Below are 16228 nucleotides of genomic sequence, written 5' to 3'. Positions count from 1 at the left end.
ATATACATTTTTACACACAGCTACAAATTTATTATAAGCACCACTTCATAATTTTTTAATGTAAAAATATAAGTTTCATGAATGTCTTTTCAGATACATAGTATTTGTGTAGAACTATTGTAGTTTTCTGCTCTTTGAGATGGTAAATTGACTTTTATCTTCTTGCTGGAATGGATAGTGTCAGTGTCTTTATGATTCTCTACCTTCCTCTTTTAGGCTGTTGCTTTTGGAAGGGGGGCCTGGATCCCCCTCCTGTTTGCTTGGTGGCAAACATATAGTATCCTGGGGGTATGAAGACATGCTGCCTGCACCAGATAGCAACACTGGCTCCAGTTCTGAAAATAAAGGTAATGCAAGGGTTTGGGTCCTGTGATTGAGATTAAGATATGAAAAGAGTGGTTTTAAATCATTGTGGCAAACGATTTAGATATGACTCTGTGTTCCTTTTAATTAAGAGCTCAAGCTTCCTATACAGTGCGTTCATTGTCTGCTTTATCAGTAAAAGTATAAAAGCTGATACTGAGTGAGGTAAGAAAATGGATAGGTTTTACTATCGCAAGGGAAAAGGATCATCTGTACAGTCCTGCCAATGAGGCATGAGTTACTTAAATTGATTCCTGAGTATTTAAATTTGGGCATGGGAGCCTTAAGTTGCATTTTTATATCCACGAGTAGAGTATCAGGTCTTGCTGCCTGATTCTGTTTCTTTGAGTAATTTATTGTGTGTGTGTGTTGGTGAACCCTCTTGTCCTAAAAGCAAAAAAAAAAAAAAGATTGTTCAAAGGAGCATGAATTGTGAAGTATCTCCTTTAAACAAAGGAGATTAAAGTGTTTTTACACAATTTCACAACTATTACATATCTCTTTACTCTGTGATCTCAGCGAAAATGGCAGAAGGTCTCTGAAATGTCCTGCAGTTAACTGACTTGCCAGATGAATTAGGCCTCTTTCTTTCTTTGGTGGATGTACTGACCAGTGTGCCATGGCACACACAACCCATGAGGCCAATACACTCTTTTTATAGTCTGTGTCCTGCTGCTTCCACATCTGGAGTTGCAGCCTTGCAAGGAGTCCGCCTTGCTTCCAAACCTGTTTGTTATTGTAGATGGTACTTGTGATTATATCATTAAATATTGCATAACTGATAAAAGTTAAGAATTTTTAAAAAACCCTAGGAAATCGTTTCCATTTAGAAATGGAATGCTTTAGAACGATCTCTAAGAAATTGACGTTGTCTAAGAATTTAGGGTGGGATTCAGAGTCTATTCTCCCTACCCTTTCATTTCATTCTCTTGATGGGGGCAACTTTCTCAGATAACCGTAGGGGCATGGGGTGCAGTCTCAGCGATGGGCCACCCCCCATCTCTTGTCTGGTGCCTGTGCCTTTTCATGGTCCCCTGTTTATTCCAGATAATCATGCTAAAGTGATGAGAGGAGCAGGCAAGACTTTGGGATGTGAGTTACTACCTTCACTGACTCAATTAGAGTCAACAGGAGAAGTGAAAACCTGCAGTGCCCAGGAAGTTCTTAAACATTATGGGCAGAAATAAACAAATTCATATAAAACCAAAACCCTTTTCTTCACTCTCTCCTTTAGTCCTTTTGGGCTTCTCAGGTGGTGCTAGTGGTAAAGAACCCACTTGCCAATGCAAGAGACATAAGAGACATGGGTTTGATCCCTGGGTTGGGAAGATCCCCTGGAGGTGGGCATGGCAACCTTCCCCAGTATTCTTGCCTAGAGAATCTCACAGACATGTAATTTCTCACTGAGGATGATGGTATCAAGCTGATCTGTATGCCCTTCAGTCTCTTGTACCTTTGGTTTTGCTTCTAGCTAGAGGATGTTTTTCTTATAAAAATTTAAAATGTAATCTTATTTAACTTTTAATACTGGAAAAATTCAACATACACAGAAGTTGAAAGAATTCTATAGTAAATTCTATAGTAAACACTCAGCTTCAGCAAGTGTCAGCTCTGGCCCATCTTATTTATTGTTCTGTCCCCTTCACTCCCACTCCCTGTCAGATCCATACTCAAAAGGCCTTGACCTTAATCTAAATAATGGTGAATAAGTGTCTATTTATAAGTTGTAAGTTAAAATGTTTAAGGAATGAAATTAGTATTTTTAAAATGATGACCTACTTAACCGTTTTTTGAAGAACCAATAGGAACAAGTCTCAGTTATCTTGGATTAGTAGACTGAATTTTTAAGATAATCACATGTGGATGTGCATGTGGATGTGCATGTGTGCTGTCGCTTCAGTCGTGTCTGACTCTTCGCAACCCCATGGACTGTAGCCTAACCAGACAGGCTTCTCTGTCCATGGGATTCTCCAGGCAGGAATACTGGAGTGGGTTGCCATTTTCTTCCTCTAGAGGATCTTCCCAACCACATACTCAGTACCAATTTGAGTGCTGTGACATTGAATTTCCTCTAATATGACAAGTAGTAAAGAAACTCCACTTAAACATAGTAAGTGGATTGATTTTGAAAATAAGCACAATGTTTTATTTATATGTTCTTTCTTTAAGGTAAATTCTCTAGAATGTTTTAGTAAACCATTTACTATCATTCAGAGAGAAACTTTGTTTTAGCTTGGGGAAGATATACCAAAAGGGAAATATATTGCTGTTTTTAAATAGAAGCAGTATTATACTTTTGTACTGTGTCATTCCAGAAATTTGGGCTTCCCAGTGGCCCAGCAGTAAAGAATCCATCCACAAAGCAGGAGACGTGGGTTCAATCCCTTGATCAGGAAAATGCCCTGGAGGAAGGTGTGGCAACCCACTCCAGTATTCTTAGAGGATCCCATGGACTGAAGAGCCTGGTCGGCTACAGTCTGTAGGATCATAAAGAGTCAGACATGACTGAAGCAACTGAGCACAACACTCCAGAAATTTAAAATTAGGATCTCTTGATGGAAAAATCCACAAGGAGCAGATTCTAGTTCAAATTATCATTAGTCTATCAATATAATATCATTTGCCATTTAAGGGGCACTGGCTTTGTACCAGAGAACAGTGTGGTGTTTGCTTATATTGTCTTATTCAACCATCACAGTCACTCTTAAGGTACATACTGTCTTCATCTTAGAGCTGCAGAAACTGAAATTCAGAGAGGTCCAAAGTCAACTAATAAGTGTCCCAAACTCTTGAATCTTCTACCTTTTTTTATTATGCACTCCTTAGGGAAAGTATTGTATTCTTAGTCATTTCAGATTAGAGTTAGGAATGAATTTTTGCTATTCAGAAAGAAAAAAGAAAAATCTTTTGCAGACTGAACCAGATTCTTCTGACAATAACTGTCTGACCTCTTTCCCTGATCTTGGTCCCTAACCCTACATGCATTTTGAAGTTTGATTTAGGGGTTTGAGCTGTCTTCCCTGGAAGTCACACTGAAGCACTTACTTTATTATTATTATTTTTGGCTGTACTCCACAGCTTGTGGTGATCTTAGTTCTGAGACCAGGGATCAAACTTGGGGCCCTGGCCATGAGAGCATTGAGTCTTAATCACTGGATCACCAGGGAGTTCTCAAGAAGCACTTATCTTAAAAGTGGGAAATTATCTTTCACTCAGCCTCCTAATGGCTTTTTCATTAGAAAAAGCACATTTATAATTTCATTAGAAAAAGCATGTATATAATTTACCTGTGAAAAAACGATTTCAGATGCTGACTTGGGACGCTGTCTCACGGCAGATGGTCTTTACCTGTATACTACTAACTCAGTTGGAAGAGGAGTAAGCAAATTGGGGTCTGGATTACATGGTACTCTCAGGTCAGTTGCATGGAACTTGCTGAATAATTTGGCTGGAACATTTTCCTCATTACGTAAATCTGTGGTGAAGACACCTGGGAGTGCGTGCTAACTCCCTGTAGACTGACTAGTGACTAAACAAATCTGAATGACTTCATATGATTCTGGCTTTCTCTTATTGTCACTTTCTTTTCCTGGTTTTATTAATGCATTTCAGCTTTGTTTTTGACTCTATAAAAATTGAGTTTGGTAGCCTAAGATCATTGTTTGTAGCTTCTAGCCAAAAATCCCTCCATGATCAGAATTTCTTTATTAGTGACTTCTCCATGTCAAAAAATGGGTGTATTTCTAGTTAAGTCTCTTTGTCCTTGGATTTGACATTGGATCAGCAGTGATTTTTTTTTTTCAGTTGAGATATAAGATCTATGAATTGCTGCCAAAAGAAACCACAGTTTGAGATCCTTATGTATATTTAATTAGATTGTTTCCCCAACCTTTTCTCCTCTCCAATTTGTTGTGGGAAATTAATATTTGCCATAGTTTGTCAGTCTCAAAGTTAATATGTTTATTCTCCTTCAGATGTTTTGTATACTTAATCATTGAAAAGAAATGAGGAGGGAAGTATAGTTTTGTCTGTGGTAGCTCATTGTCGGGTGTCAGACCTGACCTGCTGACTTAGCCTGTGTACCTTTTCCCCCGCAGAGGTTTTGTGTACTGCCGGAACGAGGAACTGGAACCAGGATGGCTTGCTTTTGGCAGTGGCAGTCTTCTCCACCGGCCTGTATCTTTTGACAATAAACCTCACTCCCTTTTCCAGGTCATTGACCAGAATACCCTTCAGGTAAACAGGACACCAAGGCTTTGTGTTTTATATTTTGGAGATGGTAAGCAAAGTTCGTGACATAATCAGAAGGAATAACACAGGTGATACCTTGGGTTCGTTTGGGTTTTTCCGTAAGGTGTTACAGAAGTAGTTTCCTGCCAGAGTGACATCCTTTTAACTGTCATTGTTTTGGGCATTCTGTTTTTTCTCTAGTGTCTTAAGTTTTCCTACATGCTCTGAGTGAATGTGCTGTTAGAGTTTCTAAGGCCAAAGACAAACTTTTTTTTTTAGTTACTTTTTATTGGACTACAGTTGCTTTACAACAGTTGTGTTAGTTTTCTATTGTACAGCAGAATGAATCAGCTATATGTGTACATGTACCTCCTCTCTTTTGGATTTCCTTCCCATTTAGGTTACTACACAGAGCACTGAGTAGAGTTCTCTGTGCTATACAGTATGTCTTCATTAGTTATCTATTTTATACATAGAAACAATAATATATACATCAATTGCAGTCTCCCAAATCATCCCAGGACAAACTTTTTTGATTTAAAAAAATTCTAGAGCGTCAAAGATGGTATAAATACCAGCTTTTTTTTTTTTTTTTTCCAACTAGATCTATTTTGAAAAGACAGTATTTCCCTTATTGAGTTTGTTCTAAACAGCCTTTCTGTGGGAACAGGAGCTTTGAAGTGAGTTTAGATAAAATCATCCTGTGCCCAGGATCGAGCTCATCCATGGTGCTCTCGTAGCACTCTGTGATGTCACTTGCCACATTATATTGAAATCACCTACTCTCGTGTGGAACTACTCGCCAAGACCACACACACCTTTAGTTTTGGACACTGTCTTACTCATATTTGTGTTCCTAGAATGTAGCCACAGCACTTGATTGATGATAATGATAATAAGCTTGTCTTTCTGTGCCAGGCCCTGGTTTGGGCAGTTGACACGTACTACCTGGGAGGTATAACTAGGGCAGTTTCATCTTACAGTTAAGGCAGCTGAGGCTAGGCACCTTGTAAGCATCCAGTAAGTGTTTGTCCTTCAGTGGAAGAGTGAGCTCAGAGAGATTAAGTATCTTGGCACACAGTAATGGCAGCAAGAGGACTTGAACCCATCCACTCTAGAGTCTGAGTTCTTTATGCTACAGCTTTCTACCTTTCAACCAAATTCAAACACAACAGTTAGAGTTGCCGTCTGTGGAGTGAGCGCCCTGAGAGTAGTCATAGCCAGGGCTTAAGTGAGATGTTACACCTTTTCTTGTTTGCCTCTCAGCGGTGTTTTTCCTGGAGTTGTCACCATTGCATCTCCAGAGCAGATTGGAGGTACTCAGAAATTGTTAGATGAAAAAGTGAATAAATAGAGGCCATATTAACTCCATTTCCTGTCAGTAATTCAGATAGATGAGAACACTGCCTATATTTATTTGCAATGGAGTTATAAGCTAGGGAATTAAACAGATGTTAAATCTTAGAATGTGATTTACACTTGAAGTAATGTTAGTATCCTGTGTTCTCGTAAAAACTGTTGTCCAAGAAAGCAGTGTTCACTAACTAGATATGTGCATTAGAATGATTTGGGAGTGCCTTAGGCCACTCAGTGACTTTCCTGGTGGCTCAGATGGTAAAGCGTCTGCCTACAATGCGGGAGACCCGGGTTCAATCCCTGGGTCGGGAAGATCCCCTGGAGAAGGAAATGCAACCCACTCCAATATTCTTGCCTGGAAAATTCCATGGATGGAGGAGCAAAGTCAGACATGACTGAGCGACTTCACTTAGGCCATTCAGTAGCTGTTAACTTTATAGACTTATTGGCATTACATATTTCAAAGTGTAGTTACAGCAACTCCATGACTTTTTAAACTTTTGAGGTAGACAAAACAAGTCTGGAAAAAAGTTCATAACATGAGTTCAGGGGTCAAAAGTAACCTGAGGAAAAGTAGTGGTTCACCCAAAGAAATGGAGTAACTGAAGGTCATTCTTACTGTTCCCTGAGGGAACCTGACCATGTCTAATTATTTTTCTTTGGGAATTTTCAGTTCTGCTCCTATTCTTGGATTAAAAAAAAAAAAAAGCAGGTTTCTTGATTCTTATTTTCTATTATTTTAAGTGCTTTTCTCTGGCAATAAAAATTAGTATATAACTGCACACTTAATGTGAAATGATGCAGAACTTATTCATTATACTTAAACAGAAGGATGTTTGCTATTAGAAACACATGCCTTCATGTCTAATGTAGAGAATGGCTGTTTGTCTCTTTCTTCCTGATGGACATGGTAAATTTCAATAAGGTCTCGTGTTCTAAGTTAGGAGCTTGTATGTGCCTTCATCTGGCCTTTCTCCTCTTTCTTCTTTGCTTTCCCTCTTGTTTTCTTCTTGCCTTCTCTTTTTGTTTCCTTCCATAATTATTAATTTTTGAGTTAGACTCTAAATTAGGTGCTGAAAGTATAAAGATGAATAAGATATAGTTCCTGTCCTTTACATATAATAAAGTCTTAAATTTGTTTACTAAGGAAATTTCAGAAAGTACTATTTCTCTAAGACTTTTTAAAAAATAAATATTTGATAAAACACATGCAAAGCAGATTTAAAGTGTTTAGTAAATACTTTTTTTTCCTATTAAAATGTAATTTGAATTAATCTCAAGGATCTTTTAATATGTTGCATGGCTTGTTGTATAAAGTTTTATATATTTGTCATGTGATTTTCATATATTATTCTTAGAGATAAATGTCAGTTTTATTTTGATCAGGAAGCTTACTGAATTCTCTTCTTTTTTTTTTTTTTCTGAATTCTCTTCTTGGACTTAACGGCATTAATGATGAATTGATAGAAACAGAATTTACATGTCACACTAATGAAGTTTTCCTCTCTTTCTTGTCCAGGTGTGCCAGGTGGTGCCAATGCCAGCCAATCACCTCCCTGTTGGCAGCACTATGAGCACTGTGCACCTTTCTTCAGACGGCACTTACTTCTATTGGATCTGGTCTCCTGCCAGCCTGAATGAGAAAACACCTAAGGGACATTCTGTCTTCATGGACACTTTTGAACTTGTGGTGAGTTTCACTTTCTAATCCTGTGTCTTTGCAGAGACATTTTTACTTGCTTTCTTTTTATGTTAGTGTACATGGGACCTAAAGAACTTGGAGTACTTGTGCAGTATATTCACTCTTGCCTCAAAATTGGTTTTCCTCTTGGATGTGCTTTGAAGGTTTCTTTATTTGGAGTTGTATGACACAAGTAAAGCCAGGCGTTTTGAAGGTTAATCGAGCAACAGAATGGAGATAACAATAGTTAATATGTAGACAGTGGGGTTTTTACGGAGAAATGCTCATGAGCTTGCTGGAAATTTGGAACTAGATTACAGTAGCAAGATTGTGTCTACAGATGGATTTTGGGAGTCTCCGAGAGAGAGATGATTGAAACTGTGAAAGGCAATCATTCATTCATTCAGTAGATATTGGCAAAGTATCTACTGAGAGCCAGGCACAGTGGTGTTTAGGTGGTGGGAATACAGTGATGGGCAAGGGAGTAGGATCCTTGCTCAAATGGAGCTTGTATCTTGACTAGTGGGTGGGTTGAGTGGTGGTGGGAGAGAGACAAAACTTCAACCATAATCGAGTGAACAAATAAATGGACAACATAATTTGAGGTAGTGAAGGAAATACAGTAGCTAAACAGATGAGGGAGTTGGGGGTAGGGGAGGGAAAAATATTCCAGGAAAAGGAGACTACAAGTGCAAAAGCTCTGTGGTGGGAGCAGGCATGTGTGTGATAGGAAATGACAGAGTGGATGAGTGCAGAGAGCAGAGCTTGAGGTGAGGAGAGACTGGGAACTATGAGAGTCCAGATCTGCACTGTCCAGTGCAGTAGCCAGTAGCCACATGAAGCTGTGGTTTAATTTAAACAGAAGTTTAAAGTAATCAGAAATAAATACAGTTAAAACTTGAGTTGCTCAGTCACATTAGCCATGGTTCAAGTGCTCAGTAGCCACATGTGGCTGGCTAGTGGCTACCATATTGAATGTCAAAGATAACATTTCCATCATTAAAGAAAGTTCTATTGGACAGCACTGACATGTCTAGGTAGTATTTGTAGAGACTTGTAAAAGAAAAAATTGCTCCAAGCCAGGTTCAACAAAACCTTTTTTAATGATGTAATTTAACAGCCTGCTTCTGGGAAGAATTTTAGCCTTCCTGGGAAGGGAGAAAAAAAGGACACTGAAGCAATTTCTAATAAACTTTTATGGGGTTAAAACTTGTTCTGGGAAATCAGTCATCCATCCTGCCAGCTATCAGTTTAGTAACCTTTCAGTATACATTGTTCTTTTTCTATTATCTAGTTTCACAGTATTCTCAAAAAATGATCTTTTCTTATAAAATGTCTTAGCCAGAGTGAGCCTTCAAATTGATCTGCTAGAGGTTTTACAGCTAGGAATGTCTTTTAAAAAAAAAAAAGAAAAAAAAAGATAATTGTTTACAAACAAACTTAACCAGCTGGTTAAAGGATTTAGGTCTTTTTTCTGGACAAAGGAACCTGACTGGCTATAGTCCATGGGGTCTCAAGAGTCAGACTTGACTTAGCAAATAAACCACCACCACCACCACCTAAGAATAATGAAAAAACATCAAAGAATTCCCCTTTCCTTGATATGCTTTGGTTTAATTTTAAAAATCATGTCAAAGAAAAACATGCAAATGGATAAAATTTAAGGTAGTACATTCTAAGCTCACAATGAAAAGTGGGAGTCTCTTGCCCCATCCCTGGCATGTTCCTTATAGATAGTTACTTTAATGGTGTCAGCTTTTCCTTCTTCTAGTGGTTACTTTCATGTCTCTAAGTGAAAGATTTACATTGCTGTTTCTTGATTTACTAACTCCATATATTGTGTGTTTGTGTTTTGGTTTTTTGCTGTGGCAGATGAGGATTTGGCTCAATTCACCTCCTGTTTTTCTTCCTTCCTCCTAGTGTATTTATTTGATTCATTTTAATTCCTCTTTGGAGGAGGATATCTTTGTAACTTATAGTTAAACCTTTATTACTTGTTCCTCAGCTCTAAGTAGTATCTCTTATCCCTTGACCTTAGGAGAGGGAGATAGATAATAGTGTCTCTTCTTGTCCTTTAGTATGGGGAAAGCCAAAACTAAAAGTATACATTCAGGGGAATTCCCAAGAGGAAGTGAGATGATTCACCAACATCCAGCCTTAGAGAGTCTTAAGGATTGGTGGCATCAGGTATGGTACAGAACCATTGTGAGACGGGGTATAGACTGCAAGTTTGTTAAAGGAACTGTCGTCTCCTTTCCTGGTACACACAACATTTGTGCTCAGATGCCAGCCGCCCAGGCAAAAGTCTTGATGTTTGTCTGAAAAAACAAATGACCCTGGAGAAAAGACCCCAGTGTACTGACATTTGGGTTCATATAAGTTAAAGACTTGCTGCCCCAGTGAATCACCCACAGTGATGTCTTCTAATAAGCAAGCCTCCCCAACCATGTGCATAGCATTCCTTTCTAGTGATGAACTGTTTAAAAAAAAGAGCAGACACAAAAAACACCCCAAACAAGTAAAAGCCAGGACTTTGGAGAGCTGTGTGTGTGGAGGGGAGAGGAGTAGATTTAAAAGTTTGGCAAGGTAGTGATAATTATTGAAGCCAGGAGCTGGGCACATGGGGAGCTCATTATACTACTCTTTCTTCTTTTGTGTACATTTTAAAATGACACTAATAAAGTTCTTTAAAAAATTTTAAAGCAGACCATTGAGAAACTCTAGACAAACTAGGAAAGTCTCTAGATTGGAAACTAAAAATAAGAAAAAGAAATCAGAAAAACAGCTAATAGAGTAAGATAAAGACCTCATTAGCACTTACTACTCTGTGAGACATATGAGAAGATACTGCGTTCATAAAACAGAACAGGATGTCATGGAAAAAGGACTCTCAGAATATGAAAAGATAAAAGACATAAAGGAATAATCCTTCTGGATACTTAGTAACAGTAGTTCCCAAAAGAGAACAGAAAATAAGATATTATCAAAGAAATAATAGAAGAAAAATGTCAAACTAAAGGACACTGATGTCCAGATTAAAAGGTCTTTGGCACAGTGAATGAAAAATGTCCACACTGGCACCTCATCTTGACATTTCAGATTATCAGGAGCAAAGAGGATTCTAAAGCTTCTGGAGGTAAAATAAAATCATGTATAAATAATGAGGTATAAGAAGAACACCAGGCTGTTCAGTCTCATTACTAGATGTAAAAATGGGGCAGTACTTCAAAAAATCTGGGGGAAATCAATATCTAACCCAGAAGTCAGGTAGTCAGCCAAAATATCAATCAATCATAAAAACAACATAAAGATATTTTTAGACATATAGGATCAAAAGCTCATACCTGCCCTGGAGGAAATAGAACAACTACAAGCCTTTGCCTGTGGCATGAAATAAAAAGTTGGGGAGATGCTCAAGGGCCTGCTATAGATTAAAACAGTAACCTTTGAGTCACTTTTGGAGTCTGAATCCAATGGACCATTTATAGAAAAGAAAATTTGGAGACAATTTGGAATTTGAATGTAAAATAAGTATTAGAGGAAACCAAGGAGTATATTCTTATTTTTAAAGTTATGATAATGGCATTGTGATTATGTAAGAAAATGTCCATATTTTTAGAGATGAGTAGTGCGGAGAAGGCAATGGCACCCCACTCCAGTACTCTTGCCTGGAAAATCCCATGGATGGAGGAGCCTGGTGGGCTGCAGTCCATGGGGTCATTAAGAGTTGGACACGACTGAGCAACTTCACTTTCACTCTTCACTTTCATGCATTGGAGAAGGAAATGGCAACCCACTCCAGTGTTCTTGCCTGGAGAATCCCAGGGATGGGGGTGCCTGGTGGGCTGCCATCTATGGGGTCTCACAGAGTCGGACACGACTGAAGCGACTTGGCAGCAGCAGCAGCAGCAGTGAAATATTCAGAAGTGAAATTTCATGATGTCTGGGACATGCTTTAAAATGGAGTAAAAAAGAGATAGGTGGGTTAAACAGATTTGGGTATATCTGGATAATAGTTGAAATTGAATGATGAATATATGAAAGTTCATTATACTATTCACAATTTTTACCTATATTTGAAATTTTTCATCATAAGATAAGAAAATTTTAAGCATCACCTGCCATTAATTTAGCAACTTCTAAAATACTGACTTGGGAAGCTAAACAAAGATACATACCTGGCTTTCTGCTTATGATACTATCACAGAAAGGAACACTGTGTAGCCATTAAAAAGCAGTGGGCAGATCTGTGTAGACTGAAGTAAATTAATTTCCAGGTTATATTGTAGTATAGAAAGCTTGGTTCAGTGCACTGTGTGTAATCAGTCACTACCTACTGTGTGATAAAATTGTGGTGGGCAGGTATGGATTCTCTGGAATTGGCCTTTTCCTATGATACTAACTTTCCTCTCTCAGTGGACCATTCACCACAGCATATAAATACAGGAGAGGATATTCAGTCTTGAAAAAGCAGAACAAACTCCCTTGACCCTCATTCTCCTCTACTCCCCTATCTTTGGTTCCTCTTTACAGCAATGTGCTTAAAAGAGTTTATTCTTACTGTTTTACTTTCCTTCTGTTCGCTCTTGAACCTGCTGCAGTCTCACCATGCCACCATAGCAGCTCTTCCCATGTTCCCCAGGGACTTCCACAATAGTAAATTCAAGGGCACCCCTTTTTTCTTTTTACTTGACCTTCTAGCAGTATTTAATGTGATCTCACTCCCCCATTCTTGAAACTGTTTTCATATGGACTTTGGGACACTCTTAGGGCTTCTCTCGTCACTGGTGTTTCCTATCTCCTGTCTTCCTAATCTCTCAACAGTCAAGGGCACCAGGACCTATTTCTAGGACCACTTCTGTCTACTCTGTCTGCTCGTACTCCCTCGTTGATCTCATCCTGTCTTATAGCTTTAAACACCTCTCTGTATAGATGATGCTTAGTTTTGCTTCTCAGCCAAAACCTGTCCCTGAGGCTCTGCATGCATATTGATGTGGGTGGGTGTTTGTATATGCTCAGGATATGAGACTTTTCCAGTTGGAAGTCTGATAGTTCCCTCAAGCTAAATATGCCCTCTACCAAACTCCTGATTTTACCCCAGATCTCCTTCTGCCTCAGGCTCTCCCATTTCACTTCATGACATCTGTGTCCTTTTGGTGCTGGTCAGAGACCTTCGGAGCTGTCCCTCTCTCTTCCTCTTTTTTCCCTTCCCCAATTCCTTGCCTAGTCAGCATATATTGCCTGCTTTACCTTCAAAGTGTCTCCCAACCCCCTTCACCTCCGTAAAAGTCCTGTGTGATCTGGGGCTTCTGTCACTCCACTCCAGCCCCACCTGAGCTCCTGGCTGACACACGGGCACTGAACGTGTTTCTCCCTTCCGGGCCTTGTGCAGTGTCATCTGCAGATAAACAGACAGCTCGTTCTCTCTTTTTAGGTCTCTGCTCACGTATCATCTTATCAAAAAGACCCTTCTTACCATTCCTTATAAATTATTTTATGTAAAATATAATCCTGTCCCTCCTTATCCGTTTTGCTTTGGTGCAGAATTCAGCTGTGGCAGTACCAACATGGTGATCAGCAGGAAATACCTTATTCTTAATTTTAACCTTTTCCTTTAAGATTATAGAATAACCAAGGCATGGACTCTCTCTGCCTGATTTCATTACCTGTGCACTGGACACATCCTTGCTTGAGAATCTTCTGTGACTCTCTTTTACCTTTTCAGGGCACGTGTTTTACATCTTGAGTTCTGTTTTGCTCTGAGACTTCTTCCTGTCCCCATGTGCTTTCTGTAAGCTGCTGTTCTTCAGATAGATTCAGTGACAATTTTACTGATGTTTTGTCTCTTTTTTAGATCTGTTCTTAACTATATGGTCAGTATAATAAGGGATGCACTAGGTGCCTCTCCCCCTTCAACTCCATTGGTTTATGATTTCCTTTAAATTATGATTCGGATAGCTGAGATGACCTTCATTCATTCAGTGTTAATCCAGTGCCTTGTCTGGGTAGCAGGGTAAAAGCCTTTGTTTTCAAGGAGCTTACATCAGAGTATGGGGAATTAGTAAGAAAGGAAATACAAGGACAAAATAATTTCAGCTACTGACAAATGCTGGGGAGAAAATAAAACAGGGTAATGTGATAGAGAGTGAGGGGGTAGAGGTGGCGAGCCACTCTGGTTTGCCTGGCAGAGAGGGCCATTCTGAGGAAGGACATTTGAGCTGAAATGAGAGTGATGAGAAGCAATCATCTATCCTGCCAAAGAAGGCAACCAACCCTCCCCGTTTGCCAGGACCTGAGACATTTCTTAGGACATGGACCGTTGGTGCTAAAACCAGGACAGTCTCAGGCAAACCAGAACTAGTCCAGTCCAGAAAGAGGGATCAGCAAGTACAGGCCTAGCATGCAGGCGTTTTAGAGGAGGGACAGAAGGCAGCGCCCGGAAAGTGTGGGGAGAAGCGGGGACCGAAGCAGGGAGGTCAGTGGATGTTGGACCCCATGGGCCTTACCAGCCATTTGAGTTTTGTTTTAAATTTATTGGGAAGCTGATGCAGGGCTTCAGACAGGGAAAGACATGATTTTATTTTCATCTGTAAATGAATCTTTGGCTAATGTAGTAAAACATACGGGGTCAAAGTAGGGAGACCAAGTTGAGAGGCTGGATGGTCACTGGACTTGAGGTGGTGGCTTGGGCCAGGAAGGGAGCCAGAGGGAAGCTTCTCGTCATCACTAGCTGTGTGCTGCTTCTCACTCCTCCCAGGCTCTTCCCGCTCCTTTCAAAATCGCTAGTAGCTTTTTCATCCCAAAGAAATGCTTTGCTAAGTATAGAGGTTCCCAGATTTACTACTTGGGCACCAAAGCTGAGTCCTCTTTGCTTCTCACGGGTGCTTTATCAGGTTTTCTTTTCAATATTTTCAAAGTACTTAAACACAATAGCATGACTTTTTTTTTCTTAATTTAGTCATTGTTTTTCTTATGGAGCCAGATTGGGCAGTGCTTTTGAATGCCAAGTGATTGATTTTTTAATCTGGATGCCTTTGAAGGGTCATATTTAGAGTTGTGCAACATAAATAGAGCTACACTCGGTAAACGTGAATCTAGCTGAAGGGTGGGGGTAACACACTGTGGGAAGATGTGGATGTGTTCAATTTTAGGCGACATAGGCTATTCTAGCTGAAGTGCTGGGGAGTGGGAGGCAGTTAGAAAAGTTGTGCTGAATCCCAGTAGCAAGGATGGGTCTGTATATAGCAATGTAGGAGTTGCCATGGAGAGGTAGGATTGGATTTGGGTCAGGACGTGTGTGCATGCTGTCGCTTCAGTCGTGTCCGACTCTTTGTGACCGCATGGATGTAGCCCGCCAGGCTCCTCTGTCCATGGGATTCTCCAGGCAAGAATACTGGAGTGGTTTGCATGCCCTCCTCTTGAGTAAGGACACAGATCTGTTTATTCAGCAGAGCTTCAAGTATTTACCATGTGCTTTGTGAGTGCTGGAAATGAGACAGTGAACAAGGCAGGCAGGATCCTGGCTCTTGGGGAGCCGGCATTCAGCTGAGGTGGGGTGGAGGTAGAAAGTCAAATAATAAATGAATTAATGAGTAAGATCATTTCAGAGAATGGTAAGTGCTGTGCAGATAACATGACTGGATGTTGTGCTCTGGCTTGTCTGGGGCGAGTAGGAGAGGGTGGAGGGGATTCTTCTTTGGTAATCATGGAAAGCCTCTTTGAGGAGGTGACTTTCTATGTAAGACCTAAATGATGGGAAAGAGCCAGGCACACACAGGAGGATCTAGGGACAGGGTGTTCCAGCAAAGGTTTTAGAACCAGTTCAGTTCAGTTCAGTCGCTTAGTCGTGTCCGACTGTTTGCGACCCCATGAATTGCAGCACGCCAGGCCTCCCTGTCCACCACCAACTCCCGGAGTTCACTCAGACTCACGTCCATCAAGTCAGTGATGCCATCCAGCCATCTCATCCTCTGTCGTCCCCTTCTCCTCCTGCCCCCAATCCCTCCCAGCATCACGGTCTTTTCCAATGAGTCAACTCTTCGCATGAGCTGGCCAAAGTACTGGAGTTTCAGCTTTAGCATCATTCCTTCCAAAGAAATCCCAGGGCCGATCTCCTTCAGAATGGACTGGTTGGATCTCCTTGCAGTCCAAGGGACTCTCAAGAGTCTTCAACACCACAGTTCAAAAGCATCAATTCTTCGGCTCTCAGCTTTCTTCACATTCCAACTCTCACATCCGTACATGACCCCTGGAAAAACCATAGCCTTGACTAGTCGGACCTTTGTTGGCAAAGTAATGTCTCTGCTTTTTAATATGCTATCTAGGTTGGTCATAACTTTCCTTCCAAGGAGTAAGCGTCTTTTAGTTTCATGGCTGCAGTCACCATCTGCAGTGATTTTGGAGCCCAAAAAAATAATGTCTGAAACTGTTTCCACTGTTTCCCCATCTATTTGCCATGAAGTGATGGGACTGGATGCCATGATCTTCGTTTTCTGAATGTTGAGCTTTAAGCCAACTTTTTCACTCTCCTCTTTCACTTTCATCAAGAGGGTTTTTAGTTCCTCTTCACTTTCTGCCATAAGGGTGGCGTCATCTGCA

The 16228-nt window shown here is 40.2% G+C and overlaps 1 protein-coding gene across 6 annotated transcripts in view; it reads left to right on the top strand.

Moving 5' to 3' along the window:
* HECTD4 (HECT domain E3 ubiquitin protein ligase 4) overlaps positions 1–16228 on the top strand; it is a 170675-nt gene that overhangs the window by 58046 nt on the left and 96401 nt on the right. For all 6 annotated transcript variants that reach the window (XM_027566620.1, XM_027566619.1, XM_027566623.1 and 3 more), the window contains exons 4-7: positions 217–347; positions 3671–3779; positions 4461–4599; positions 7469–7639. In XM_027566620.1, the coding sequence (XP_027422421.1) occupies positions 217–347; positions 3671–3779; positions 4461–4599; positions 7469–7639 (550 nt within the window). The remainder of the gene's footprint in view (positions 1–216; positions 348–3670; positions 3780–4460; positions 4600–7468; positions 7640–16228) is intronic.

Source organism: Bos indicus x Bos taurus, chromosome 17, assembly GCF_003369695.1.
Source record: "Bos indicus x Bos taurus breed Angus x Brahman F1 hybrid chromosome 17, Bos_hybrid_MaternalHap_v2.0, whole genome shotgun sequence".
NCBI classification, from domain to species: Eukaryota; Metazoa; Chordata; class Mammalia; order Artiodactyla; family Bovidae; genus Bos; species Bos indicus x Bos taurus.
This window is presented reverse-complemented; position numbering and strand designations above follow the sequence as displayed.